The sequence below is a fragment of the Thamnophis elegans genome, chromosome 2 (genome assembly GCF_009769535.1).
Source record: "Thamnophis elegans isolate rThaEle1 chromosome 2, rThaEle1.pri, whole genome shotgun sequence".
Taxonomy (NCBI): Eukaryota; Metazoa; Chordata; class Lepidosauria; order Squamata; family Colubridae; genus Thamnophis; species Thamnophis elegans.
In genome coordinates, this window is record NC_045542.1 from 8950687 (window position 1) to 8978012 (window position 27326).

Below are 27326 nucleotides of genomic sequence, written 5' to 3' on the forward strand. Positions count from 1 at the left end.
CAATACTCGAATAAAGGCATACACCAAGGAGGGAGGTAGAGGGAAGGAAGAGGGAGGAGTAAGGAAGGAGTAAGGGGAATGTAAGGAGTAAGAGGAATGTAAGGAGGGTGTCTGGGGAGTAAGGGGAGAAGGAAGGTTTGAGGGGAAAGGGAAGTAGGAGGGGAGTGTTAGAGGGAGAAAGGAAAGTTGGAGGGGGTAGATGGGGTGTATGGAGGATGCAAGGGTTAGGTGGGGTTGTGAATGATGAGTTGTGTTTCCTTTTTATTTGTTCGTTTTATTCCCTTTTTCTTTTTTTTTCTTTTCTTATAGTAAATACCCTGTATATAAATGATTGCAAATGGAATGTGAAAATTGAATAAAATATTTTATACAAGAATAAATAACTAATAGGTTTGTGTATTCCTTAACTGGATGAAAGTCATTTTTTAGCTCCAGCTCCCCCACTTGCAAATGAGCAGATGGACTGTGAGCAGATGGATTATGAATCGGAATATGCTATGAAAATATTGCAAAATCTCAGTTTGTAGGTGAAAAAGGGAAACAGAACAGAAACAATTGGCAGCCTCTTTAAAATGGGGGGGGGGAATGCCCCTGATGGTTCAAAACCCACTGAAGGCTGAGTTTCAAAGTTTTGGGTTGCATTTTCCGGTCCCTATATTATCCCCAGCTCAAGAATAGTGGAGCAAATCAAATGTTGCAAAAAAAAAAAAAAAAAGGCAAATCACATGCTCTGTAAAACATTTGCATAATGTAGTCTTTCCTTGTCATGGACTGTTATCATTAAATATTTAATTCAATGATCAATTTTCTACATGAATGGCAAAATGTGCGAAACATCTACACAAAAGTGGATATTAACACAGAACATGTTTGGCCCTGTTGAAAGAAATGTCCTTCTGGGTTCAGCTCCAAGTGGGGAAAAAGACACTGGCGACATGGAGGCTGCTTGGAAAGATGGTTTATTGTTGGACAGGGCCGCATGGCTTGAGTCCTGAGCAGAAAAGGTGATCACATGCTTCAATGTTGGTGGAGAAGAAGAGAAGAGCTGAGGGAGGGGCTTGCTAGGCTTTTTATACCCTGTTTAGTCCCACCTCTGTTTCCTGTTCCTGTGTAAGAAATGTATTCTGATTGGTTGCCAGACTCCCATGGGGCCATGCAGGGGCAACTCTCTGGGCTGTTTTGAATACAGGTATGAGTTCTCAGAGGCCCTGTGGAGAGTTGAGTAATATCCCTTCCCCCTACAGCTGCAGTGGGGAAGTCTTTATTATGTAAAGTGGACTAGCTTGGCCTTCTCAATGGCCTATTGACAAAGTGTGGATGGGCAGGAAGCTACAGGCAACTCTTCTGTCTTTTAAAGCATGTTTCTTTCTTTTCACATCCAGAGAAATATTCTGCCTTTTCAATATTTCCTAAGATATTTCATTTTTCTTGGAGAGGGCTGGATGATAACTTCTCACAGCCCCTCACCCTTCCCCATTGCCACACTCACCAACATAGCCAGGGGTTCCACAAGCAGTAGACATGATGCCATCAGCCTCAATTTTAGACAGCCCGAAGTCCGTAATCATAATCTTGGCATCTTCAAACGGTGTGGCATATAGAAGATTTTCAGGCTGTTTCAGGACAAGCAAAACAGAGTAAAGTTACATACCTTAAGTTTCGTATGTCTTCCTTCATGTAAGGAACTTAAAAGAGTTCCTAGTTTCTACACAACCAAAGATAAGAAGAGTAGAACTTTTCTTCCACTTGCACTTTTTTTTCTGCTCTGCCCTAAAGGCATTGCCTTCGTCTTCTCGATACCTCATGACTGGCACAGGCTTAAGTTGTCCTTAACTATATTGGCATTAATGTAGGTTTCCCCCCATCCCTTATTCCAACACCTTCAATGCCTTCAGAGGTGCAAAAGAGACCCTTATATAGATATGTCTGGCAGCAAAAATTCAGAGGAACATTAGATGACAGCAAAGAAATTCAAAAAAACTCACTCTGTGTGTGTGTGTGTGTGTGTGTGTGTGTGTGTATATCAGAGGTGGGTTCCTACCAGTTCGCACCTATTCGGTAGAACCGGTTCGTCAAATCTACCGAACCGGTTAGAAGAGGTTCCACCAGTGGACCCGGAAAGCAGGCCACACCTACAGAAGAGGTTCCAAAAATTTTTGAAACCCACCACTGCCACACACAGAGAGAGACAGACAGACTGACACAGAGAGAGAGAGAGAGAGAGAGAAAGAGAAAGAAAGGAAGGAAGGAAGGAAGAAAGAAAGAAAGAAAGAAAGAAAGAAAGAAAGAAAAAAAGAAAAAAAGAAAAAAAGAAAGAAAAAGAGTGAGAGAGAGACGAAAGAAAAAAGGGACAGAGAGACAAAAGGAAGGAAAGAGAGAAAAAGAGAGAGAAAGAAAACACATGGCCGGCAAGCCACTCCCACCAGGTCACATGGCTGGCAAGCCACTCCCACAAAGGAGGCCACACCCACAGAGTAGGTTCCAAAAAAGTTTGAAACCCACCACTGGTCTGTATGTGTTTGTGTGTGTGTGAGAGAGAGAGAGAGAGGGAGGGAGGGAGGGAGGGAGGGAGGGGGAGAAAGGGAGAGACAGAGCAAGAGGGGGGAGGGAGGGAGGGGGAGAGAAAGAGAAAGGGAGAGACAGAGCAAGGGGGGGGGAGGGAGGGAGGGAGGGAGAGAGGGAGGGAGGGAGAGAGAGGGAAAGAATGAGATGCCCGTGCACCATCTAATGCTATTTTCCCTTCATGGATCAGTAAGGGGGTTTGTCCATTCCAATAATACTGTGAGCTACATCATTGTGTAACTTCCAGGTGTCACAAACCAGAGATCATAACCAAACCCAATGCAACTTAGAAGACAATAGTAACCCACTCCAGTATTCTGCCAACAAATGGACATTTACAACCAAGAGAACCGCAAAATAATTCTGAACAATGACCCTCACACGGACGCACGTACAAACAATTTGAAAGGTACTTACCAAAGAAGGTAAGCAGAAATAGCACTGGAGTTTAGGATTTGACAAAAGCCAAAAGGATGTTCAACTGCTGATGTGTCCAAAGCAAAATAAAAATCTGATGCTACAGATGCTACATGTGTATCCCTGGCAAATGAAATGTCAGATCTATGAACCAGGGCAAATTTGATGCTTTCAGAGCAGAAACATTAAGGCTGACATTGACATTCTGAAAATCAACACAATGAAATGGACTGAAACGCATCACTTCACATTAGTGAGACACCATATTTTTTGCCCTGGGCAAGAACAGGAGCAATGGAGTAGCCATCGCTGTTAACAAAAGGGTGTAGAAGCCAATGCTTAGATAGAACTTAAAAATGGTGGAATGATCACAAATAAATCCAAGGCAACCCGATCAATGTTACAAGTGATCCAGTGGTGGGCTGCAGGCAGTACGCCCCAGTAACGGGCGTACCAGAGCCAGCCCGGAGCACCGTTCCAGTACAGTGCTCCGGAGGGCCTACCTGCCCGCCCAAGCTCCTTACCTGTGTTTTAAAGCTTCTGCGCTGCCGTGCATGAGCACGGCGCGTACACCACCTGCGCGATGCTCCACAGAGCAGCTTGAGCATCGCAGAGGTGCTAAGACGCATGTGCGCGCACGCTGCACGCATCCATTCCAGCCCCGTTCCAACTGTACCAGTTGGATCGGGATTTGAAACCCACCACTGAAGTGATCCGAAACTATACTCCAACCATAGATGCAGAGCACGTTTTATGGCGACGTGCTGCACCAAAAGAAGAGATCATACTAAAAGGATGTTTTGTTGTTTCCTTGGTTCCTTCGAGTCAGTCTTGATTCCTGGTAACTGCTTAGACAAGTTCCTGGAAAGTGAATGGCCCAAGGTCACTCTGTGGTTTCATGCCTAAGGCGGGACTAGAACTGTCTCCTGATTTATAGCCTGAGGTATTAACCACAAAACTTTTCTCAAAAAGCTATGCAATACCATTTCTGAATAATAGGAAAACTTTTCTCTGTGCCCAAAACAAAGTAGGGGAGAGACTAATAAGAATTCTGGCAAGAAAATGTAATGTTTATAGCAAGTACCTCCTTCCAACAATCTAAAAGGTACCGTATTGTTCAGAGTATAAGATGCACCTTTCCCCACCCCCTAAAAGAGTGGAAATGTTGGTGCGTCTTATCACCGAATACAGCCATTTTTGGCCTCCTGAAGCCCCCACATCCCACTTTTGCAAAAAACAGGCCGTTTTTCACAAAAACAGTGGCTTTTTTGCCTTGCCCCAATAGCACTCTGCAGACTTCAGCAAAGCTGGAACAAGACAAACATGCCCCCGTTTTTGTAAAAAAAAACGGGTGAAAAACAGGCCGTTTTCCACAAAAACAGTGGCTTTTTTGCCTTGCCCCAATAGCACTCTGCAGACTTCAGGAAAGCTGGAACAAGACAAAAATGCCCGTTTTTGTAAAAAAAACGGGCAAAAATCAGGCCGTTTTCCACAAAAATGGAGGACTTTTTGCCTTCCCTCAGCCCCCAGGGCACTCTGCATGCTTCAGCAGAGCTGGGGCAAGGCAAAAAAACCTCCATTTCTGCGAAAAACTACCTGTTTTTTCCCTTGCCCCAGCCCTCCTGAAGCCTGCAGAGTGGCCTGGGGGCAAAAACTTTTTTTCTTATTTACCTCTTCGAAATCTTGGTGCATCTTTATACACCGGTGCATCTTATAGTCCGAAAAATACGGTAACTCTACACGTGGACATTAATGGATGGACAATCCCAAAATCCCAAAGACTGGATTATTGTAATGCGCTCTACATGGGGCTGCCCTTGAAGAGTGTTCGAAGACTCCAATTAGTCCAATTAGTCCAGAATGCAGCCGCGCGAGCAATTGTGGGTGCACCAAGGTACACCCACGTTACATCTATCCTCCGCGAGCTGCACTGGCTACCTATTAGTCTCCGAATCCGCTTCAAGGTGCTGGTCGCTACCTATAAAGCCCTACATGGCATCGGACCTGGGTACCTGAGAGACCGCCTCCTGCCGATTACTTCTCTCAGACCAATTAGATCGCATAGGTTGGGTCTCCTCCGGATTCCATCTGCCAGCCAATGTCGGCTGGCGACTCCCCGGGGGAGAGCCTTCTCTGTTGCAGCTCCGGCCCTCTGGAACAAGCTCCCTGTTGAGATCCGGACCCTTACTACCCTCCCGGCCTTCCGCAAAGCCACCAAGTTCTGGCTGTTCCAGCAGGCTGGGGGGAGCTGAGAAGCATCTACCTCCACAGAAATTGTGAATGTTGGTTTTGTTTTTAATATGTTGTCTTTGTCTCGTTTCCCCCCTTTCCCTTGTCTTTTGTGAGCCGCCCGGAGTCCTCCGGGAGTGGGCGGCATACAAGACAAATAAATAAATAAATAAATAAAAATCAAATAATGTATTGTGGGCTATACACTCAATAAACAAAAACAGAGAAGCTCTCTTTGATTAGCACAAACAAGGCCTAATGCCTATTAGGGCACAGATTACTACTCCCTGCTTACAAAATTACAACTTAAACAAAATAATCAGTCCAATAGTATTCACCTTCATGAGGATAGATGATAGATAGATAGATAGATAGATAGATAGATAGATAGATAGATAGATAGATAGATAGATGATAGATAGATAGATAGATAGATGATAGATAGATAGATAGATAGATAGATAGATAGATAGATAGATAGATAGATATGGATGATAGATGATAGATAGATAGATAGATAGATAGATAGATATAGATAGATAGATAGATATAGATAGATAGATAGATAGATAGATGATAGATAGATGATAGAGATAGATAGATAGATAGATAGATAGATAGATAGAGATATAGAGATATAGATAGATAGATGATAGATAGATGATAGATAGATAGATAGATAGATAGATAGATAGATAGATAGAGATAGATAGAGATGATAGATGATAGATGATAGATGATAGATGATAGATAGATAGATAGATAGATAGATAGAAAGATAGATAAATAGATAGAGATAGATAGAGATAGATAGAGATAGATAGAGATAGATAGATAGAGATAGGCCACCAAGAGGCGCCTGATCCTTGGACCAGTGGGGAGGAGACAAGGGAGAGTGATCCAGACGTCAGCAGTGAGTTGTTCCTGGATCCCCGGCACCAAAGAGCTAATAGGCGTCAGGAACAGTTGCGCAAGTACAGGAGGTAATTGCACTCAGCTGGTGGTAATTAGGCTCCTCTCCAGACTATAAAAGGACTGCTTGTGCACACGCCCCTTTTGCAGAAGTCAATGCAGGAACTAATGTTGGAGAACATTATTGTGAGCTTGGCAGGCTGGATTGCTGCCACGGCTTATCTGTGTTTATTGCTGCCCAAGCTTGTCTGTGCCGGTTTGCTGCCAAGGACCTGTCTTTCTGTTAATTAAATGCCGTAACTTATCTTTGGCTCGGAGTGTGTTGGGGGGAGACGAGGGGGGTCAGACCAAATGTCTATCAGCAAAACATGGTTTCTAGTTTTTTTTGGGGGGGGTCCTCTGTCTTGTATAAAGTTGGGACCTGCTGGACACCCCAAAGCATCCCAACATACTCACTTTGAGATCCCGATGAACGATTCCCAGATCGTGTAGGTAATTCACAGCCTCTAGCACCTGACGGACGAGGTGGCTGGCATCCTTCTCTGTGTAATAGCCTCGTTCAATGATGCGGTCAAAGAGCTCTCCACCTGTCACCCTGTACCCCGGAGAGAGAGCTGATTTATATTCACACTCTTTCAGCAGGAGGAAGAATCCAACTATCAGGAATGATTTTCTTTCCCAATTAGCAATAGCAATAGCAGTTAGACTTATATACCGCTTCCTAGGGCTTTCAGCCCTCTCTAAGCGGTTTACAGAGTCAGCATATCGCCCCCCAACAACAATCTGGGTCCTCATTTTGCCCACCTCGGAAGGATGGAAGGCTGAGTCAACCCTGAGCCGGTGAGATTTGAACAGCCGAACTGCAGAACTGCAGTCAGCTGAAGTAGCCTGCAGTGCTGCATTTAACCACTGCGCCACCTCGGCTCTTGAAAAGGGAGGCTAGGGAATCTAATGTGCAGCTTTATATGAGTAATGCTGATTTGTTTATTTTATGCCTTTGAGTCAGTTTGGTGTAGTGGTTAAGACATCACACTAGAAACCTGAGGATCAGAAACTCAATCCCATCTTAGGCACAAAGGCAGTGGGATGACCTTGGGCCATGGAAGAAGAAGGGCAAACCACTTCTGAAATCTTGCCTGGAAAATTGTCCAGTCACCGGGAACACTGATTCAAAGGCACAACTATATACTCATAGATACATACATACCAGTGGTGGGTTTCAAAAAAAATGCGAACCTATTCTGTGGGTGTGGCCTCCTTTGTGGGAGTGGCTTGCCGGCCATGTGACCTGGTGGGAGTGGCTTGCTGGCCATGTGTTTTCTCTCTCTCCCCCTCTCTCTCTCCCTCCCTCTCTCTCTTTCTTTCCTTTTGTCTCTCTGTCCCTTTTTCCTTTTTTTCTTTCATCTCTCTCACTTTTTCTTTCTTTTTTTCTTTCTTTCTTTCTTTATTCCTTTCTTTCTCTTTCTCTCTCTGTGTGAGTCTGTGTGTGTGTGTTTGTGTGTGTGTGTTGGATTTCAAACAATTTTGGAACCTCTTCTGTAGGTGTGGCCTGCTTTCCGGGTCCACTGGTGGAACCTCTTCTAACCGGTTCGGTAGATTTGACGAACCGGTTCTACTGAATAGGTGCGAACTGGTAGGAACCCACCTCTAATACATACATATACAGTATTTGATATGGTGAGCTCCAGAGCTTCTGTTCATACCAGAAGAAGGTAAACTGGTCCTACAAACTGGGATCCTTTATTTAGAGGGTTCAATGTGCTATCTTTCTCTAGTTCCCTCCTCCAAACTCATTCTTACATGGACTTGGAATAAAATTAAGTATCTCAAATATCAGTTGCTCTTGATTCTCTGCAGACCTGCCTTCCCTATGTTATCTGATTATTATAACCAGCCCTTCCCAAGATGCAGTTCCTCAAATTACAATCAGGATTGCACCAATTAGGAAAAAAAAATAATTTGAGTTGTAACCTCATTGGATGCAAGGACCTTTTTCTTTGAAAGAACTACATGCATTGTTGTGATCTACAAAAGAATTGTCATTTTATATCCCTCCAGAAGTAGACATTTATCTCAGAGGACAAATTGCCTACCCCAGACCTCACAAGTAGAAACACATTCATAAGGAAGGGACGTCTACTCACAGCTGCATGGCCAGGTACAAATGAGTGGGACTTTCATAAATATCTTCCAGAGCAACAATGTTCTCATGTTGAATCCTACAACAAAAATTAGGAGATTGGAGAGTGAAGGGCAGCCAACATCCCAAGAATCTACCCTCACCTTTTCAGAAAGGTATGTGTTGTCAAGCACCAGGGAAATCAAGGCAATCCAATTGTGTATAAAGATTTATTGTAAGCTCAAGTTCTCTACGAGAATCTGAACTACTAATGGTCAAGGGAAATTAGTGGGAGTTAAGAAAAGAAAGGAATTCAAGGTGGGCTGGCTTAGATCTCTTGTGGGACTCATGATTGAGATGCGTTTGACCCAGCCTGGACAACTCCTACATGTGTAGGAAGCATAATGAAAGCTATGTAGATACTCCTAAGGCCGAACGTTTGATTAGAGTTGGGTAAAGCCCTACTCACATAGGAATCTCACTAGGGACTCTTCTCTACAGTTAAGATTGCTCTCCACCAATCCTTGAGCAAAAACGTATCCTGGCATACAACCTGCTGCTCCCATTGCCAACCACTAGCCAGAAAATGATTGCTTATTTACTAGCGCTTATATAGAGAGCAAGTTAAGGAGGATAGTGGATTTCTAGAGTTTGGCTTCCCGCTACTTCCACCAAACATTAACAGCTGGTGAGAATCCACCAGTTACACTCTTTCACTGGGACGGGGCACAGGAGGAAGTAAGTTCTGAGAAGTGGATTATATATCTGCCAGCTGTACAGCTGTGAGAGGTGGCAGAAAAAGGGCAGAGCAGATTCTGATGCTACGGTAGGATTAGAAATTTAGAGGGTAAAAAGGCCAGCTCTCCTCAATTAAGCTGACTTCTCTCCCAGTTGTGGTGTGGAAATCACCACAGAGCTCTCCCACATTTTTCAGCAAAGCCAAAAAAAATGGGAATTGGGGATACTGTGTTTTCCCCAAAATAAGACAGGGTCTTATTTTCTTTTGACCCCTGAAATAAGTGTTTGGTCTTATTTTCGGGGAGGTCTTATTATTTTTGAGGTATAGGAGGCGGCGAGCGTGGTCACCTCATGCCTGCTGCTGTGTTGCCATATTTTGGAGAGGGCTTATTTTTGGGGGAGGGCTTATTTTAGCACATGCACTCAAAAGCCTGATTGGGCTTATTATCCGGGGAGGTCTGAAACAGGTAGTTGAATGGTGCAATAGACGGGTTAGGATGGCTTGGGTGATAAGAGAGTTTCCCCAGTACTTATTAGCTATTTTCAGGTGATATTTAGACATAGTTTCAATGCTTCCCTGAAAGATCAGTAAATCCAGGTTTAAAAGTAATCGTACTGCTAATAAGGAGGGGGGACTGCATGGTGTGCCAGGAGTCTTTTTCCTAGTATTTCCCCCTGCCCCAATTCCAGTACCTGTTAGCTGTGAGTTGGGCTGATGTATTTTTTAAAACACAGGTCTTTTAGCTGGGGATCAGTTTGGAGACTTGATGGGTACAGGGGGAGAAGCTGGTTTAAAAGACCCACATTCTCCTACTACTGTCCTCAAATGGACAGAATGGCCCCAGAATACAGAGGAGATGGGAGTGGTCATACCCACATCAGCCTAAACTTGCCATTAGGTGTGTGCCATCCTATCCATTAAGGTGTCGCTAAATGAATGCTGTCTTAGGAAGAAGACCTTGTTAAGGATGACTTAAGGCCGGATGGAAGGAGGAGAAAGAGAAGGAGAGATAATAGGAAGGGAAGAGGAAGAGTGGAGGAGAGGTAAGGGGAGAAGAAAGAGGTAAGGAGAGGAGGGTGGAAGGGAGAGAAAGAAAAGGAGAGTGGATAGGAAGAGGAAGAGAGAGAGAGCAGGAGTAGGAAAGAGGTAAGGGAAGAAGGAAGGGAAAGGAGAGGAGGGTGGAAGGGAGAGAAAGAGAAGGAGAGATAATAGGAAGGGAAGAGGAAGAGTGGAGGAGAGATAAGGGAAGAAAAAAGAGGTAAGGAGAGGAGGGTGGAAGGGAGAGAAAGAGAAGGAGAGTGGATAGGAAGAGGAAGAGAGAGAGAGCAGGAGTAGGGAAGAGGTAAGGGAAGAAGGAAGGGAAAGGAGAGGAGGGTGGAAGGGAGAGAAAGAGAAGAAGAGATAGTGGGAAGGGAAGAGGAAGAGTGGAGGTAAGGGAACAAGAAAGAGGTAAGGAGAGGTAAGGAGAAAAGAAAGGGAAAATAAGGTGGTGTTACGACAGGCGCTAGGGATAGTAAACAAAGCAACCTAAACTGTATATTATAACCTTTTAAATGGAATAACGAAAGTATAAGAATGGCAAAGAAAAAGAATAACTATGTGAATGTATACCTATAATTGTATGTAAGAGAATAAATGATAGTAAGAATATAAAGCACAATATAGGTAAATAATATTTGGTCATAAGTAGCTAAGTATAAATAAATATAGAATAGTACATAAAAATGGGTAACGAATAAGGGGACCATGAATGCAAGATAGAAATGTATAGAAGGGAAAACACTAACTGTAAAGAAACCGATACAGAACTGCTGTACGATATATGATGGAACTTCTTGTTCCTATGTTGTTTTAAGTCATGTGTTTGTTTTTGTTGATGTGTTTATGTGTTTAAAATAAAAATTAAAAAAAGAGATGACTTAAGGCCACTCAGATGTGGATTGGCAATGAGCTGAAGGGAAGGTTTTGAGATCATGACAAAAAATCTCACAACTGCTAGGACATGTTTATTCCATGGTCAAGTGCAAAATGGGGGAAAGTGATAAGTAATCTTGAGACAATTACTATCGCTAACTTTAACCTTGCTAGATAATTTCTTAGGAAAAGTACATCACTCTGAAGTTCTTGGCTGAAGGCTAAAATATGGAATAAATAAAATTATCCCTGCAAAACTCACTGAAATCCCTGCTGAATGTGGGGTGCTTCTTATTTCAGCCCAGACATTACCGAAAGTTAAAAGAATGGAAAAGTGCAGTCAAGTGAAGGCAATCAAAACCATAGGGAAACTGCATTCCCTTACCCAAAGAGAAAAGGCATTGCTTTTCACAGTCCAGAACTGTGATAGGTTGGCCTATGCAAAAAATGCTTACAGGTCAAGTTGCCTCTCTGATTTTCCCTTTGCCATACAAAAGGAAAGACAATGTTATCTCTTTTCCATGTCTGGAAACTGGGACTTTCTACAAGATCAGTGAAATATTGTCTATACTTGCATTAAGTTATTATTATTGTTGTTGTTGTTGTTGTTGTTGTTGTCCCTGAACAAAATGAAGTTCTAATATAAAAAATGGATCCTGAGCACTGAACCAGTAAATTCATTTTACATTCCGGAACAAAAGTGCAGAAATGCAAACTGACTTACTTTTTGAGCACAGCAATTTCGTTCTCCACAGCTGCTTCTTTACCACGCAGTGCTTTTTTAGGAATACATTTGAGGGCTACAAGGCGCTGAGATCCATGTTCCTGGGCCAAGACCACTTCTGAAAAGGCCCCTCTGTAAGAATAAGAATTAAAGGATAACAACAGAAAAAGAAAGGGAGAGAGGAGGAGAGGAGGAGAGGAAGAAGAAGGAAGAAAGAGAGAAGGAGAGGAGGGTGGAAGGGAGAGGAAGAGGGTAGGAAGGGAAAGAGGAAGAGCAGGGGAGAGGTAAGGGAAGAAGGAAGGAGAAGGAGAGGAGGAAGGAAGGAGAGAAGGAAGGGAAGAAGGAAGGGAAAGGAGAGGAAGGTGGAAGGAAGAGAAAGAGAAGGAGAAGAGAGAGGGTAGGAGTAGGGGAGAGGTACGGGAAGAAGGAAGGGGAAGGAGAGGAGGAAGGAAGGAAGTAGAGAAGGAAGGGAGGGAGAAAAGAAAGGGAAAATAAGGTAGTGTTACAACAGGCGCTAGGGATGGTAAACAAAGCAACCCAAACTGTATATTATAACCTTTTTAATGGAATAACAAATGTATAAGAATGGCAAAGAAAAAGAATAACCATGTGAATGTATATCTATCATTGTATGTAAGAGAATAAATGACAGTAAGAATATAAAGCATAATATAGGTAACAATATTTTGTTACAAATAGCTAAGTATAAATAAATATAGAATAGTACATAAAAATGGATAACGATTAAGGGGACCATGAATGCAAGATAGAAATGTATAGAAGGGAAAACACTAACTGTAAAGAAACCGATACGGAACTGCTGTACGATATATGATGGGGCTTCTTGTTCCTATGTTGTTTTAAGTCATGTGTTTGTTTTTGTTGACGTGTTTATGTGTTTTAAAAAAAAAGAATTAAAGGAAGGAGGAATAGAGGCATGTAATTGTAAGTGTTCACAGCTGCATAAGCAGTCGCTAAAATTCCTTACAAAAATCCAATACAGTTGCAATAGCAATTCAGCAGTATACACATAAGTCTGCTTATGTACTTTTATGCCCAACTAAATTAATTGTGATTTCTAGGAAAGCTGAGTTTTGTTTTGTTTCGTTTGTTTGTTTTCCCCTTAAATTCCTTGGAACCTTTTCCTGGATGTTGGATGTTAAGCAAAAGCAGCATTACGATTGTAAGGGGGAAAGCGTTGCCAATGTAATTCTTTTAACTCCCTGCCGATTTGTCTGAGTTGAGAGTTGCTACATGGAAAAAAAAATGTTCAGTTTGCTTCAAACTGTTCTGGGACAAAGAAGCAATTGTCTGTTCCACTTCAAAATATGGAATCAGTAAACAGAACTTTGCCTTATTTTAAAAAATGGGAGAGGGCGGGCAGAACGAGTCGTTCAAAGGGGGGGAAGGTTGTTTTGTTTTGGGGGAGATCAGGTTTTGTTTTTGGCTTGACAGGAGGGAAATCGTTCGAAGTAAACAAGAGTGACCAAAATACAAAGGTGGTCGCATTTTTTGAGACTTACTACACAGGCTCTCCCAAGGGGCTAGAGCCGAGGTGGCGCAGTGGTTAAATGCAGCACTGCAGGCTACTTCAGCTGACTGCAGTTCTGCAGTTCGGCTGTTCAAATCTCATCGGCTCAGGGTTGACTCAGCCTTCCATCCTTCCGAGGTGGGTAAAATGAGGACCCAGACTGTGGGGGCAATATGCTGACTCTGTAAACCGCTTAGAGAGGGCTGAAAGCCCTATGAAGCGGTATATAAGTCTAACTGCTATTGCTATTGCTATTGTCTTCCAACTCCCCCACCACAGTCTTTGCTCTACCACACACCAAACTGGAGCTAACCCTCACCACCCTCCAGGCCTTCCGCAAAGCCCTCAAAACCTGGCTATTCCGGGAGGCCTGGGGCTAAAGAGCTTCTGCCCCCCTTTCTCGAATGGTATGGTTGTTGTGTGTTTTTAAATTGTGTATTGTTCGTTTGTCTGTTATCCCCTGTTTGTACCTCCTTTCCCTTGACTGGGTTGTGAGCCGCCCTGAGTCCCCTTTGGGGAAAAGGGCGGCATATAAATGAAATAAATCCTAATCCTAATCCTAACTCAGGTCTGCCTGATCCCTTGGTTGGTGCTTTATGGTTTTGGAATAAATTGGCTGAAGCATCTCCGGCATTGAGTATGCAAACTGGCAACGTGTATATTTTTTTCAGGGATGGCTGACTCATTCTCCTCGTGCGGCAGAGAAAACAACAGGGAGGCATTCCCTAGGAAACCTGAGCAAACGAAGAAGAAGCCCGCATTTGATTGTCCCTCTGGAAAGGGATTTGGATTCTCTGCCCAACTGCCCTTCATCCAATCTCGAAGGCTTGGGCGCATTTGGTTAAGAAAGGGTTAACCTGTCTTCTCTCCCACCACCCTCCGCAAATTCCCGCTGGCTCCTGATCTATTATTGTCCAATGCACGTCAGATCTGTCCGAGGGCATCAAAAGCCAATGGGATCGCGGTATGCAAATGAAGCCGAGATCGGGCTGCAGCATTCCTGGAGTCTGCAGAAGAGGCTTCCAGGAGGAGGGACCACATCCAGCCGCAGAGAGAGAGAGAGAGAGAGAGAGAGACCCGTCTGTGCTGGCGGGGCAGGATGAGGACCTCAGGGCAAGGAAAGCAGATGGGGAGCAGTCAGCATCCTGCTAGGGATGGAGAACGGGAGAGTAGAAGGCAGATCTCAGACCTGCAAACACACTGCAACGTTGCACGTGGGAGATGATCTGCTACACTGCGGGGGAGGAGGGGGGATGCTTCTTTGGGCATATATTTAAAATCACACCATCTCTCCAGTGCTTCATACTCGAGGGGTACCGAAGACAAGGAGGGAAGCGTGGTTTAACTGCATGCTAAAATGTGCGACTGAGAAAGGGGAAAAAAAGAGAAATGGAAGCAGGTGGAGAGAAAGCAAAATTGAAGCTATAACAGCCTCCTGCAGAGTCTTGCACCCCAAGACTCTGAATCCCCCAGATGACGTGGCCTATGAGAACCCCAACAATTCATCTTCCCAAGTTGGGGGAAAAGAAGTGTAAAAGTAGAGAAGGGCTAACGCAGAGCATGGAAAGTAAATTAGGTCAAGAAATGGAGGGTGGGATGAAGCCCAAGGGCAGGATTCCCAGAGCAGGAGAGCGTCCACGCAGATCTCGAGCCAGCCCCTCCTTTTTACTCACGCGCCCAGCTTCTCCTTGATGTCGTAGACACTGGCGATGTCTTCCACTGTTTTCTTCCAGCCTTTCCCAAGAGGCATTATGAACAACAGCTCGAAGCAGGCCGGCTAGAAAGAGCTGGGGATAGGGAAGCAGAGGAGAGGGGGGAAAATGTTACTAACAGAGATGGAAATTTGTAATGGAAACATCTAGGAAGGGGTCAGCCTGTTCCCATGACTCCTTGGGCCAGAAATCTCCTGGCCACTCCTCTCTACTGTAAGGTACTGAATGAGAAATCTTGATTCTGAGATGGAGATTTAAAAGGCAACACGCAAACACGTGTGGAGCTACACGCCCCTAAGAACTTCATTCTCAGTTCCAAATATTCTTGAAATAAAAGGAAAGGCGGTTTTCTGAAGATCCCGGGTTCTGCTGTGCTTAATAATACCTGAGTGGGGAGGTCTCCTCATTTCAGGGCAGCTCTAGATCTGCAACCACATTGCCTGCAAGGCTTTCCAAGAAGTTGTCCCGATGTCTGGGAACTGCAATTTATCACAACCGGAGACCAACGGACTGCAAGAAGCTACAGTTGCCCTATGGGAAGTTATCACCCAGCCCTCTCCCAGAAAAATGAAACATCCTAGGAAATATTGAAAAGGCAGAATATTTCTCTGGATGTGAAAAGAAAGAAACATGTTTTAAAAGACAGAATAGTTGCCTGTAGCTTCCTGCCCATCCCCACTGTTAATGGGCCATTGAGAAGGCCAAGCTAGTCCACTTTACATAATAAAGACTTCACCAGCAGCTACAGGAAAGCATGATAATATTGGCCCTTGAGCACGGCATCTGAGAACTCAACTAAACCCGGATTCAAAACACAGCCTAGAGAGTTGTCCCTGCATGGTCCCATGGGAGTCTGACAACCAATCAGAATACATTTCTTACACAGGAACAGGAAACAGAGAGGTGGGACTAAACAGGGTATAAAAAGCCTAGCAAGCCCCTCCCTCAGCCCTTCTCTTCTTCTCCACCAACATTGAAGCATGTGATCATCATTTCTGTTCAGGGCTCAAGCCACGTGGTCCTGTCCACCAATAAACCATCTTTCCAAGCAGCCTCCATGTCTCCAGTGTCTTTTTCCCCACTTGGAGCTGAACCCAGAAGGACATTTCTTTCATCAGCCCTATGGTGTGTTCTGTCCAAATGGTTTAGGGTTTGATTATAGAGGCACATTTGAACCAAGCAAAGGTAGAGTTCTGTTCACATCCTGACAATTAAGAAGATGCTCCCCTAGTGTAAATAACCCCTAGTTAACTATAATAATAATACTAATAAAGATATGTTAGAGAGAGGAAATTTTAGATGTCCTACTAATTGACTTTTTTTTTCTTAGAATATGTTATAAAGATATAAAGATATGGTAGATTGACTGGAACTGGGGCAAGGGGAGAAAAAAAAATGCCAGCAGGTAGCTGTGTTTTTGAATCTTAACTAAATGGAAATTGTGGTATGGTGATAGTAAAATATATAAATTTTTAACATATACAATTTAAACTGAATGGAATATATGTGATTGTGGACAGAACGCATGAAATGTACTTGTGACCAATGGATACACTTTCTACAAGATGTAATGAAATATGATGGGGGTTTTTTTTGTGTTTTTTCTGTAATAAAACTAATAAAAAAAATTATTTTTTTAAAAAAAGAAGACGCTCCCCGTGGCCACATAACGGGGGCTGTAGAAAACATTGACCCAGAAGAATTTGAAATCAGAAAATCCTAGATCATTTTGATCTGTAAACTGCCATGAGTCTAGTGGAATAAAAAAATAATTCAAAATGTAAAAAAATAAAATAAACACCACATCTGGACCACTTGGCAACTTTTGAGGTTTCTTATTCAAGTGTCAATAACACAGGAAGTGGAAATTTGTCACAATGGCATGAGAGATTTTCACTGCCAGCTTCGGCACATCCACTTGTAGTTCAAAAGCATGAGAACAAACCAGACTGGAGGCTCTTTTGTCAAGTAAAAGCTTAATATAAACTCTTTTAAAAAGTTGTTCTAGAGAGTAAAAAAAAAACGGTCATGAAAATCTAGCATCTTTGACTTTTCTCCCTGATATTTAGGAAGAAATACCAAAAAAAATGAGGAAATAATGCCAGATTCATTAACAGCAACAAATGGTAATCAGAGGTCATAGAAAGAAAATTATATAGTGTAAAAGCTTATTGGCTATATTATTTCTGAAGATATTATCACTGAACATTATTCTGTTTCTTTAGTATAATTTACTAATAAGATGTAAAATAATAACCAGTTTACTATTTACACATCAGAGATGCTAGGAAAGTAGTAGTTCAATCAATCAACTTTTATTTGGGTATAGACCAACAAAAAGAAGTGAGGTAATCCTTAATTTAATATCACAATTGAGTCAAAAATTTCCATTGCTAAAAAAAAGTCAGTTAAGTGAGTTGTGGTGCATTTTACAAACTTTTCTGCCACTGTTGTTTAAACGAACCACTGCAGTTAAGTAGATCATGGGGTCATTGTTCTGACCCCCCCCTTTCCAGGAACGAAAGCCAAAACAAACATAAATGAGAATGTTTTTTAAGAGCAATCACATTCACCAAGTTTGTTTCTTGTTAATCGTTAACGTTGACTTCTGCAAAAGGGCGTGGCACAAGCAGTCTCTTTTATAAGCAGGAGAGGATCTTAATAAGCATCAGCTGAGCGTAATCATCTCCTATAATTTTGCAGTTGTTCTTGCCGCCGAGTAGCCCTTCGAGGGTGTGCATCCCGAAACAACTCACAGGTGTTTTCTGGATCACTCCCTCTTGTCTCCTCCCCACTGATACAAGGCTCCGGCGCCACATGGTGGCCAACCAGTCTCTCCTCACCCTTCTTGGAGTCGGCACCCTGTCCAGGGTCCTCCACCTCCTCCGGGGACGACTCATAAGACCCCTCGCTGTCAGAGTCTGGCGGCAGCTCCAACGGCTCCTGCCGGGCCACAACAGGTCATAATGGAATCTGGCTTCCCACATAGACTTTGGTTATCCAAAGCTAGCTGGGAAGGTTGCAAATGGTGATCAAGGACAACGCAACTGTCATAAATACATGACAGTTGCCAAGCCTCTGCATTTTGTTCACAGGATGCTACAACAGTTGTAGGTGTAAAAACCAGTCATAAGTCTCTTTTTTCAGTGCGGTAAAAAGATTGCAAGTCAAAAACTAGCTGTAATTCACTACTGGACAAGATGGTCTGATCATTTGTATTTGTTTTCAGGATTAGACAGAATCTGGTTAAAAACTTGAAAGATTCTCTTGGACGTACTTCCCACTGCAACAAAGAGATATGTCCACTCAACTGAATAGAAGAAAAATTGATCTGGACAGATTTATTAAGAAGTGTGCTTAGGCTGTCATTTCAAATGAAGAACGCATCTTTTTCAAGTGATAAGAACAAGCAGTATTTCACACTTTTCTATTCTATTTCCACATCAAACTTTTGCTTTTAGAATCTCTAGGTTTCCCTTTCTATGAATGCATTCAATTGTGAGAGACAGAGAAAGACATAGTTGCAAGCCCTTGCTGGCCTAAGCAGCTACTTAGGCCAGCTTTATAATAAACCATGATAATCTCAGGAAAGAAAAAAGAGAGACAATATTTTATCCCTTGAATCACTGTCTGAAACAATGTAAAGAAAATAGAACAACTTCCCCCCAAATGAATCCTTCTACATGTGCCAAATTACATAATCCCTTACGCCTTAGAGGGCACCAGGTTGAAAAAAAACCAATATGGGAAAAGAAGAGCAGACAAGAAGAGGAAAGCTCTCACTATGCTATTTTTCTTCACTTCTTTCAAGAAGTTTCAGGAAGAAAGTTAAAAAACCAATTAGGGTCAAAATAGAATTAAGCCTCCCTCCTGTCTTACATGCCCACATCTATAGGTTTCTCTCTTTCAGAGTAAATAAAGTTTGATGGGCAGGGGATAAATTAAGTCAAGAAAGGAAAGAGTAGCCTGGTCAGTGGATATATTTATCTCCCTCCCATCTTGTTTGTTCTTCAATTATTCGGGTCCCTGCAGTGGTGGGTTTCAAAAATTGTTCGAACCTACTCTGTGGGTGTGGCCTCCTTTGTGGGAGTGGCTTGCCACCCATGTGACCGGATGGGAGTGGCTTGCCGCCCATGTGACCGGATATGAAGATGCCGACGACACTTGTCAGAACCACCTTAAATTACCTCCCACACAGCACTGGCATGCATAAGAATATGATGTAAACTTCTTTTTTAAAAGGCATCTTTGGTTTGCGTTAAAACAACTTCAACAGACGCAACGTTCTGATTGCACCACAAATGCAGCAGTCATCCTTACCTTTCACAGAGGCACTGAGTTTTATAAATACGAGCATGATAGTGTAGAATAATCCTATCCAAGGACCAGTGATGGGGTTCAGAAAAATTTTGGAACCTCTTCTGTAGGTGTGGCCTGCTTTCCGGGTCCACTGGTGGAACCTCTTCTAACCGGTTCGGTAGATTTGACGAATGGGTTCTACCGAATAGGTGCGAACTGGTAGGAACCCACCTCGGGGTCCCTGAGTCAAGAGACTTGGTTCACCCTTTTCAATTTCCCCAAAGGACTGTAAGAGTGAAGACAAGGTGTGCTTTGTGCCCTTTACAAAGGGCACCGTGAGCCTCCTGCAGTCCTGATCTTGAGCTGGCAGAGGCTAGAAAATATCATGCCACCTGCCTTTTTTCCAGCCCAGAGTTCTTATGCCACAGAAGTCCCTCCCCGTTGTTCCAACCTTAATAAAGCGGAGTGTTTCTCTCTTTAATAAGCCTTCACCACCACCACCACCACCACCACCACCACTAACTACTACTACTACTACTACCACCACTACTACTTTTGAATCTGCAAGAATATATTACCTAAAGGAATTAACGCTCTCACTAACTGGATGCATTTTTTTAAAAATCCAGAGCTGAATAGTTTCAGTTGTTGGTTGGCAGATGGGATGTGTGCATTTGTCAACTAGAAAGCTGCACCACGGGTGCCTCAGATAGCCAGGGTGTGTGCATGGATGAAAGGCAATTAATGTGTGTTGTGAAAGTTGAGCCATGCATTAAAAAAAACAAAGAATGATACTTAATGCAGAAACTGGTAGTCAGATCACAAAAACCACATCCATTTCTTTGAGAGAAGAATTTCCCATTTTTTGCCCACTGGATGCCAAATAGACATGGAGGACTACTGGCCTTTGGGACAATAAATCTGATGAATAGCTCACTATAGAGGAAACTTACCACAGGTTGTCCTCCACTTACAACACTTCATTTAGTGGCCAAAGTTACAATGGCACTGGGGGGTGAAAAAATGACTTGCGACCATTTTTCACACTCACAACTGTTGCAGCATCCTCGGGGTCATGTGATCAAAATTCATACACTGGTCATATTTATGACCTTTGCGGTGTCCTGGGCTCATGTGATTATCTTTTGCAACCTTCTGAACCAGCAAAGTCAATAAGGAAACCAGACTCACTTGTGTTTCTAACTTCACAACTGCAGTGATTCACTTAACACAGTGTTTCTCAACCTCGGCAACTTGAAGATGTCCGGACTTCAACTCCCAGAATTCCCCAGCCAGCGAATGCTGGCTGGGGAATTCTGGGAGTTGAAGTCCGGACATCTTCAAGTTGCCAAGGTTGAGAAACACTGACTTAACAGCTGGGACAAAGAAGGTTGTAAAATGGGGCAAAATTCACTTAACAGCTGTTCTCACTTAGCAACAGAGATTTTGGGCTCAACCGTGGTTGTAAGTTGAAGAGTAACCTGTAGAGGTTTTGTTTTGTTTTTACAAAAAAATAGTTGCTCACTGCTAAAACCAGGCGGCCTGGTTGAGCCATGCAAATGACAGGTGTTCCTCCTCCCAGTCTGATTGCTATCCAGCCTTCCCCAACTGGGATTCTTCCTTCCAGATTTGCTGGGTAGAGAATTTTAGGACTCATAGTCCAAACTCATTTGGAAGACCCCAGGTTGAGGAAACCTTTCTTATACTCTCATATTCTTTAAGTAATTATAAATTTCTGTACTAAGTTTCTAGTGATATATATATAGTTATTTGGAACTGCTTATTGGTCCTATGTTTAACGGTACACACACAAAGTATATATATATACAGCTGTGTTATATATAACACAACTGCCTAAGATATAATACAGCACAGGTTCTAATCCCAGTAAGGGTATGGCTAGCTGATGAGAGCTAAATAGCTTGAAATAGATCTATACTAGTCTCCCTTTATTTATTTATCAGCACAAATACAACACAAATGTAACAAAGGCAACAGTAAAAATATTGGGTTTCTGTCTGGATGGTCTCTTGTGACGAGCCAATAGACAGAGATAGGAAGCAGTGGGCTTCCTCCCATATTTGGGCATACCAGGGATTGTGACACTAAATACATACCTATTTCCCTGGCTTAGCTGATAAAGGAGGAGAACCTTGTGGCTTAGTGGTTAACATAACTGCCTAAGATGTAATATAGCACAGGTTCTAATCCCAGTAAGGGTATGGCTAGCTGATGAGAGCTAAATAGCTTGAAATAGATCTATACTAGTCTCCCTTTATTTATCAGCACAAATACAACATGTGTGTGTGTGTGTGTGTGTGTGTGTGTGTGCGCGTGCACACACACACATATCAGTGTGTCTTGATAGAGTTCAGTTAGCCTAGAAGGGAGGGAGAGAGGGAGGTTGTTTATGTGCCACGTGTAATATTTATTCCTTTGGCCTGAGGTGAAACTGTCTGAATCCATATAAAGTGCACAATGCACTACCACTATGCTTCGTATTCCAGGGGTATGGTACATGATGTCAAAAACATGATGTCTTTAGAGAATGGGAAGAAGTAGGTGAAAATTACAAAAGCTACAGCAATGTCTGATGAATGCAAAAACACACATAAACACGCAGGCATTTCCTTTTGTTGCTGTTGACAACACATGGGTTTTACAATAGGTTGCAAAAATATTAATATGTGCGGTAAGGGCAGTTACCCATCAATCCTTGCAAACGGTGCTATGGGTCTTCTCGAATCTCCGATGGGACATCAAAGGTTTCCATGCAAGATAAATAAAGCATATGTGTGTGTTTGCTCAGGCACGCACCCGCCTTGTGACAAGAAGGTCTGATCCTGCACAAATGGTTGACAACCTGTTGCCCTTTGTGTACAAATACCGGCATGAAAAGGGAACGGATGAGGAATGAGATAGGATGAAAAGAACAGAGGGGCAGAAGGGAAAATTTGGTGACGGATGAAAAGGGAGGAAGGAGAGTTGGGGAAAGCGGGATATATTTAAGGCATTCACAAAAAAAAGGGAATGTTGTGGAGATAATTTGGCGAATGCTATGAAGACGCATCCATCATGTTATAAGAAGAATGGAAGAAGATAGATAGATAGATAGATAGATAGATAGATAGATAGATAGATAGATAGATAGATAGATAGATAGATAAATTTATTTATAGGCTGCCCTTTTCCCTGAGGGGACTCAGGGCGGCTTACAACGTATAGGGAAGGGAGTACACACAATGACATATAAAGACAGTACGTAATTAAAAAAAGAAGCAACATTCATTCATCATTCGGGAGGGGACGGATTATAATCTTTAACCCCAGGCCTGACGGGATAGCCAGATCTTGAGGGCTGTGCGGAAGGTCTGGAGCGTGGTGAGGGTACGAATCTCCACGGGGAGATCGTTCCAAAGGGTCGGAGCTACTACTGAAAAGGCTCTCCTCCGCGTAGTTGCCAGTCGGCACTGACTGGCGGATGGTACTCGGAGGAGGCCTAATCTGTGCGATCTAATAGGTCGAAGGGAGGTAATTGGCAGGAGGCGGTCTCTCAAGTACCCAGATCCACTACCATGGAGGGCTTTAAAGGTGGTAAGTAGCACCTTGAAGCGCATCCGGAGATCAACAGGTAGCCAGCGCAGCTCGCGGAGGATAGGTGTTATGTGGGCGAACCGAGGTGCACCCACAATCACTCGCGCGGCCGCATTCTGGACTAGCTGGAAGGATAGGCAAGGAGTCAAGGAGGAGTCAAGAAAATGGATATACAGACTTAGTTGAGTGAACCGGACTGATGAAACATAGATAAAAGCTTGCTAGGGCCTCCACTTTAGGACCGCAACATGTAGGCTTCCAGGGACACAGCTTAAAATGAAGTATTTCAGATTCCCACCACCCACCCACCGCTCTTTCAGCCAATGGTACGGCCACCTGTTTTGGAAGCCCAGCGCAACCAAGCCCAGAGCTTTCCAACCCGGGGGACACAACCCATCATTCCCAGAGGCCCCCCGTTGTTTTCCTGCCGAAACAACGGCTCGGCCGCGGTCTCCAGCGCGCAGGTCTAAGCTCAACTTTACAGCCGGGGCAACCCGAAGCAATTTTTTTGCGTCAAAATAACGGGAAGCACCGCCTTGCCGGCCAGGCGGGTGTCTTTAAGGTTGCAGCATTGCTTTCGTTTACGCACCCTCGCGAAGGACCCACCTGCTTTCCGCCCGCCCCAACTTCGGACGTGCGTGTGCGGTTGCAAGCGCACCCTTAGCACCCGCTGCCCTTTGGTTAGGATGGGGAGCCCCGAAGAAGCGCAGGCGAAGAAGGCAAGCTGTGCGCGCCTCGCCGCGTCGCGTCCCTTTGAATCACCCGCAAGGCACCCCGCTTCCCCTTTTTCCCCGGGTCCTCCCCGGCCCAGGTGTTCTACCTCTCGCGGTTTCACTCCCTCTCTCTCTCTCTCTCCGGCGATCTTCCTCCTCCGCCACCCTGCCCGGATCCGCTGCAATCCGGACTCGTTTACATTCCTTAGGCGTCTCTGCATCCCGCGCGCTTCCCAGCCTGGTGCAGGCGAGCGGCTGGGTGGGGCGGGGAATGGGGACCGAGCGAGACGCGCGCGTGTGTGCGTGGGCAAGCGCGGGCGAGGAAGGGAAACCGACCCTTCCTCGCCTCCCCCTACCCGAGTCCGATTTCTCCTCTCTCCCTCCTCGTCCTTCTCACTTACCTGCTTCCAAGTCCTGAGCCGCTTGGCTGCCGGCAGTCCCCCTTCCCATCCTCTAGCCAGCGCTTTGCCTCTCCCGCCAGCCCGCCCGACCCACCTCGCCACGCCTCGCCTGCTGACTTACTCCACCCTTCTACTCCGTCTTCCTTAGGCTTCTCTTCACCCCTGCCTTGTAAGGCAATGTCAGGCGGAGGTGGGCTTAGGGAAGCGGCTGGAAATCAAGCGAAGAGGGACCCCCCACCAGTGCTCATCCCGCAGCTGGACTTCTCGGCTCTGCAGCCTGGGAAAGAGAGCGGGGACCGCAATTTAGGCACGTCCCTAAAGTGAAACCTCTACGAGCAAAAGCAGTGTATCTCTGAATCACGCGGGATGAGGTAGTGGGGTGGTCTAAAGAGATTGGCTTACAACTCAGAAGGGAAGCCAACCTTCCTGGGTCTTACCTTCAGCTAGCTCAAGCTTTCTCTTCCCCCCCCCCACAAGAAATATACTGTGATTGAGAATAACACTGCAGATCAACTATACAAGATTCTAGCAAGGCATGGGAGATAGCCCCTATCTTGTCATCTTCTGTGAGATGGACAGCCATCTAGATGTGATTTATAATTAAACGAATAAATCTTTATGGCCAACTCTAGGGCAGCCTGGTGTCCTCCAGATTTCAGTTCCCTACAATTCCACAGCTAAACTGGATGCCACCACAACTGAGGAAACCTCAAAAATATAATAAAATATATAAAATAGTGTCTGCTAATAGCAAAATGCAAGAATTGCTGCTTTCAAGAACTAAATCTGAGGTTTAATAACATGGGATTTTTTTAATATTCCATTTTCTATTGGTCTTAATTGAGACGACTTGGAGCAGGGTGTTTCAAAAGCTCTGATTTTCAAAATTCCAATTGACTGATGCTGTCAAGGCAATATATGTAGACACTGAAAAAGAAAGGGGGGAGTGAGCATCCTCAGTAAGTTACGGGCCATCCAAAACCATACTCTCCCATTTCCAAGGCAGGATCTTGTAAGATGTCATCAAACTGCACTCTGTCCAATTGTCATTTAGGCCCCAAGACAATTTCCAATGTTAGAAGAGTGCAAGAGAACCCTTAGCAGGAAGACAGAAAAGTCAAGTTTCTTGCTCATTTCTGCTCACCTTGTTTTTTAGCGACAAAGAGGGTAACAGGCTTGATTGTTTAGGTTTAGGTTTTATTTGACTTGTATGCCACCCTATTCCCGAAAGACTCAGGGCGGCTAACAATCAGAAGGGGAGGGGGTACAAAAATAAAAATAGAAAACAGAAATTTAAAATACAACAACGGTCATAACCTCGAAGGGGGCTGGATAGTTCAACAGCCCCAGACCTGCCGGAACAGCCAGGTTTTAACCGCTTTGCGGAAGGCCGGAAGGGGTAGTAAGGGTCCGGATCTCAACGGGGAGATCGTTCCAGAGGGCCGGAGCAGCCACAGAGAAGGCCCTCCCCCAGGAAGTCACCAGCCGACATTGGCCGGCAGATGGAATTCGGAGGAGGCCTAGTCTGTGGGATCTAATAGGTCTTTGGGAGGTGACTGGCAGGAGGCAGTCTCTCAAGTAACCAGGTCCGATACCATGTAGGGCTTTAAAAGTAATGACTAGCACCTTGAAACGTGTCTGGAGACCAATGGGCAGCCAGTGCAGCTCGCAGAGGATAGGTGTAATGTGGGTGTACTGAGGTGCACCCACAATCGCTCACACGGCTGCGTTCTGGACAAGCTGAAGTCTCCAAACACTCTTCAAGGGCAGCCCCATGTAGAGCGCGTTACAGTAGTCCAGTCTTGAGGTGACGAGGGCGTGAGTGACTATCCGAAGGGCCTCCCGGTCCAGATAGGGTCGCAATTGGTGCACCAGGCGAACCTGGGCAAAGGCCCCCCTGGTCACAGCCGACAGATGGTGTTCTAGATAGATTGTCTCCTGAGATCAAATAAAGTGTTAGACTGGATGCAAACCAGCACTTGTTAAGACTTTTGAACAATTAAGTGGCATCAAGATAGACTTTCTCCTGTCCCCAAGCTAGTCCTTTAGTCTTCTAATAGTGCACCCATTATTGTTATAATTCAACTCTATCCACCTTGCGACTGGCCATCCCCTTCTTCTCTTTCCTCTCCAGAGAGCTAGATATTTGCACAATGTGTCTGAAGAATGAGCCTGGTTCTTTGTGCTTTGAGGGAGAATTCAAGTTGATTTCTTCGATCATCCATTTGTTTGTTTTGTTAGCTATCTACAGTTTTCTCAGTAGTCTTCTTCAACTCCAAGGTTCAAAAGTGTCAATACTCTTTCTATCCAGCTTTTTCAAAGTCCAACTTTCATTTCCATTAACTGTCAGAGGCGTCTTAGTGCCTTAACACCATTGCCTGCCCAGTTCCGATCTTTGTAAATATAGATACATCCCAGCATCTGAATATCTTTTCCAAGGCCTTCAAAGCTGCTCCATTAAGAGCCGAGGTGGCGCAGTGGTTAGAGTGCAGTACTGCAGGCCACTTCAGCTGACTGCTATCTGCAGTTCGGCGGTTCAAATCTCACCGGCTCGAGGTTGACTCAGCCTTCCATCCTTCCGAGGTGGGTGAAATGAGGACCCAGACTGTGGGGGCGATGTGCTGACTCTGTAAACCGCTTAGAGAGGGCTGAAAGCCCTATGAAGCGGTATATAAGTCTAACTGCTATAATTGCTATAAGTGCTAGTCTGCGTCATAATTCTTGACTGCTGCTTTCTTTAGTATTAAGGGTTGATCGTAAAAAAGCAGAAGGTACCCACCACTTCAATATCTTCATTGTCACTTCTAAGGCTGGCTACTGTACTTACTATCATTAGTTGGGTCTTCTTTACATTTACAAAGAATGTACTCCCATTTTTTTTCACTATGGCCTTTGACTTCGACTTTCCTTATTAGAGCCCGCAAATCATGGGACTACAAAGAACCATTCAGCTGAGCTAGATAAGCCTCTGTCCACAAGCTGCACCCAGTTCCACGAAGCTTCTGTGTGTCTTCCATTATTCTGTATTTATTTGTTTGCTTAATAACTGATATTCTGCTTTTCTTTGAAATCGATGCCAGCATGCAGAAATGCTTGCTCTCCAATTTTTCCACCACATAAGTCTTGTCAGACAAAGTGGCCTAAGAAAAAATGACCGGCCCAGAATCATACACTGATTCAGTGGTGGGTTTCAAAAATGGTTCGAACCTACTCTGTGGGTGTGGCCTCCTTTGTGGGAGTGGCTTGCCACCCATGTGACCGGATGGGAGTGGCTTGTTGCCCATGTGATTGGATATGAAGATGCCGACGACACTTATCAGAACCACCTTAAATTACCTCATATACAGCACCGGCATGCATAAGAATATGATGTAAACTTGTTTTTTAAAAGGCATCTTTGGTTTACGTTAAAACAACTTCAACTCACGCAATGTTCTGAATGTACCAGAAATGCAGTGGT

At 44.2% G+C, this 27326-nt stretch overlaps 1 protein-coding gene across 1 annotated transcript in view; it reads right to left on the minus strand.

Moving 5' to 3' along the window:
• PNCK (pregnancy up-regulated nonubiquitous CaM kinase) overlaps positions 1-23946 on the minus strand; it is a 40806-nt gene extending 16860 nt beyond the window's left edge. The window contains exons 1-6 of the mRNA XM_032212364.1: positions 23867-23946; positions 14821-14934; positions 11617-11748; positions 8265-8339; positions 6577-6715; positions 1490-1613 (exon numbers count right to left, since the gene is read on the minus strand). Of these exons, the coding sequence (XP_032068255.1) occupies positions 1490-1613; positions 6577-6715; positions 8265-8339; positions 11617-11748; positions 14821-14897 (547 nt within the window). The 5' untranslated portion in view covers positions 14898-14934; positions 23867-23946. The remainder of the gene's footprint in view (positions 1-1489; positions 1614-6576; positions 6716-8264; positions 8340-11616; positions 11749-14820; positions 14935-23866) is intronic.
• Positions 23947-27326: the final 3380 nt, after the last annotated feature.